Source organism: Homarus americanus, unplaced genomic scaffold (genome assembly GCF_018991925.1).
Source record: "Homarus americanus isolate GMGI-L3 unplaced genomic scaffold, GMGI_Hamer_2.0 scaffold56333, whole genome shotgun sequence".
In the NCBI taxonomy this organism is placed as follows: domain Eukaryota; kingdom Metazoa; phylum Arthropoda; class Malacostraca; order Decapoda; family Nephropidae; genus Homarus; species Homarus americanus.
The window spans coordinates 6773456-6776556 of record NW_024734940.1 but is presented as its reverse complement, the minus strand read 5'-3'; the positions used below and the strand labels follow the sequence as shown (position 1 = coordinate 6776556).

The 3101-nt window shown below is 51.5% G+C and overlaps 1 protein-coding gene across 1 annotated transcript in view; it reads right to left on the bottom strand.

Moving 5' to 3' along the window:
- Positions 1-387: 387 nt before the first annotated feature.
- Positions 388-3101, bottom strand: part of LOC121870564 (extensin-2-like) — an 11250-nt gene continuing 8536 nt past the window's right edge. Inside the window, exons 4-6 of the mRNA XM_042372395.1 lie at positions 2459-2939; positions 1299-2160; positions 388-997 (exon numbers count right to left, since the gene is read on the bottom strand). Coding sequence (XP_042228329.1) covers positions 388-997; positions 1299-2160; positions 2459-2939 — 1953 coding nt within the window. The remainder of the gene's footprint in view (positions 998-1298; positions 2161-2458; positions 2940-3101) is intronic.

The following is a 3101-nucleotide window of genomic DNA, read 5'->3' as shown; positions in this document are numbered from 1 at the left end:
GTGGACCTGTATGGGGACCTTCTGGACGACCTGTATGGTAGACCTTCTGGTGGACCTGATGGTAGACCTTCTAGTGGACTGTATGGTAGACCTTCTGGAGGTCCTGTATGGTAGACCTTCTGGTGGACCTGTATGGTAGACCTTCTGGTGGGACCTGTATGGTAGACCTCTGGAGGACCATGGTAGACCATCTGGAGGACCTAAGTGGTAGACCTTCTGGAGGACCTGTAAGGTAGACCTTCTGGTGGACCTATGTGGTAGACTTTCGGGAGGACCTGTATGTAGACCTCAGGAGGACCTGTATGGTAGACCTTCTGGTGACCTGTATGGTAGACCTTCTGGAGGACCTGTATGATAGACCTTCTGTAGGATCTGTATGGTAGACCTTCAGGAGGACCTATATGGTGGACTTCTGGGGACCTGTATGGTAGACCTGGAGGACCTGTGTGGTAGACCTTCTGGAGGACCTGTATGGTAGACCTTCTGGTGGACCTGGAGTGGTAGACCTGGAGACCTGTATGGTAGACCTTCAAGAGGACCTGTATGGTAGACCTTCTGGTGACCTGTATGGTAGACCTTCTGGAGGACCTGTATGGTAGACCTTCTGGAGGACCTGTATGGAGACCTTCTGGTGGACCTGTATGGTAGACCGTCTGGTGGACCTGTATGGTAGACCTTCTGGACGACCTGTATGGTGGTAGACCTTTGGTGGACCTGCATGGTAGACCTTCTAGTGGACCTGTAGGACCCTGGAGGTCCTGTATGGAGACCTTCTGGTGGACCTGTATGGTAGACCTTCTGGTGGGACCTGTAGACCTTCTGAGGACCTGTATGGTAGACCTTCTGGAGGACCTGTATGGTAGACCTTCTGGAGGACCTGTAAGGTAGACCTTGGTGGACCTGTATGGTAGACTTTCGGGAGGACCTGTATGGTAGACCTTCAGGAGGACCTGTATGGTAGACCTTCTGTGGACCTGTATGGAGACCTTCTGAGGACCTGTATGATAGACCTTCTGTAGGATCTGTATGGTAGACCTTCAGGAGGACCTATATGGTAGACCTCTGGTGGACCTGTATGGTAGACCTGGAGGACCTGTGTGGTAGACCTTCTGGAGGACCTGTATGGTAGACCTTCTGGTGGACCTGAGTGGTAGACCTCTGAGACCTATGGTAGACCTCAGGAGGACCTGTATAGACCTCTGGTGACCTGTATGGTAGACCTTCTGGAGGACCTGTATGGTAGACCTTCTGGAGGACCTGTATGGTAGACCTTCTGGTGAACTGTATGGTAGACCTACTGGAGGACCTGTATGGTAGACCTTCTGGTGGACTCTATGGTAGACCAGGAGGACCTGTATGGTAGACCTTCTGGTGGACCTGTAGACCTCTGGAGGACCCATGGTAGACTCTGGAGACCTGTATGGTAGACCTTCTGGAGGACCTGTATTGTAGACCTTATGGTGACCTGTATGGTAGACCTTCTGTGCGACCTGTAAATAGAGCCTTCTGAGACCTGTATGACAGACCTTCTGGAGGACCTGTATTGTAGACCTTCTGGTGGACCTGTATTAGACCTTCGGTGGGACCTGTAAATAGACCTTCTGGTGGGACCTGTAAATAGACCTTCTGGAGGACCTGTATAGACCTCTGAGGACCTGTATGCTAGACCTTCAGGAGGACCTATATGTAGGACCTTCTGGTGGACCTGTATGGTAGACCTTCTGGAGGACCTGTATGGTAGACCTTCTGGTGGACCTGTGTGTAGACCTTCTGGAGGACCTGTATGGTAGACCTTCAGGAGGACCTGTATGGTAGACCCTGGTGACCTAGGTGGTAGACCTTCTGGAGGACCTGTATGGTAGACCTTAGAGGACCTGTATGGTAGACCTTCTGGTGACCTGTATGGTAGACCTTCTGGTGGGACCTGTATGGTAGACCTTCTGGTGGACCAGTATAGACCTTCTGGTGGGACCTGTATGGTAGGCCTTCTGAGGACCTGTATGGTAGACCTTCTGGAGGACCTGTATGGTAGACCTTCTGAGGACCTGTATGGTAGACCTTCTGGACCTGTATGTAGACCTTCTGGAGGACCTGTATAGGAACCTTCTGGAGGACCTGTATGGTAGACCTTCTGAGGACCTATTGTAGACCTTATGGGACCTGTATGGAGACCTTCTGGTGCGACCTAATAGACCTTCTGGAGGACCTGTATGACAGACCTTCTGGAGGACCTGTATTGTAGACCCCTGACCTGTATTGTAGACCTTTCTGGACCTGTAAAAGACCTTCTGGTGGGACCTGTAAAAGACCTTCTGGAGGACCTGTATGATAGACCTTCTGAGGACCTGTATGCTAGACCTTCAGGAGGACCTATATGTAGACCTTCTGTGGACCTGTATGGTAGACCTTCTGGGAGGACCTGTATGGGTAGACCTTCTGGTGGACCTGTGTGGTAGACCTCTGGAGGACCTGTATGGTAGACCTTCAGGAGACCTGTATGGTAGACCTTCTGGTGGACCTATGTGGTAGACTCGGAGGACCTGTGGTAGACCTTTGAGGACCTGTATGGTAGACCTTCTGGTGGACCTGTATAGACCTTCTGGACCTGTATGGTAGACCTTCTGTGACCAGTATGGTAGACCCGGGACCTGTATGGTAGGCTTGGAGGACCTGTATGGTAGACCTTCTGGAGGACCTGTATGGTAGACCTTCTGAGACCTGGTGGTAGACCTTCTGAGGACCTGTATGGTAGACCTTCTGGTGGACCTGTATGGTAGACCTTCTGGAGGACCTGTATGGTAGACCCTCTGGAGGACCTGTATGGTAGACCTTCTGGAGGACCTGTATTGTAGACCTATGGTGGACCTGTATGGTAGACCTTCTGGTGCGACCTGTAACAGACCTTCTGGAGGACCTGTATGACAGACCTTCTGGAGGACCTGTATTGTAGACCTTCAGGACCTGTATTGTAGACCTTCTGTGGACCTGTGACCTTCTGTGACCTGTAAAAGACCTCTGGAGGACCTGTGATAGACCTTCTGGAGGACTGTATGCTAGACCTTCAGGAGGACCTATATGGTAGACCTTCTGGTGGACCTGTA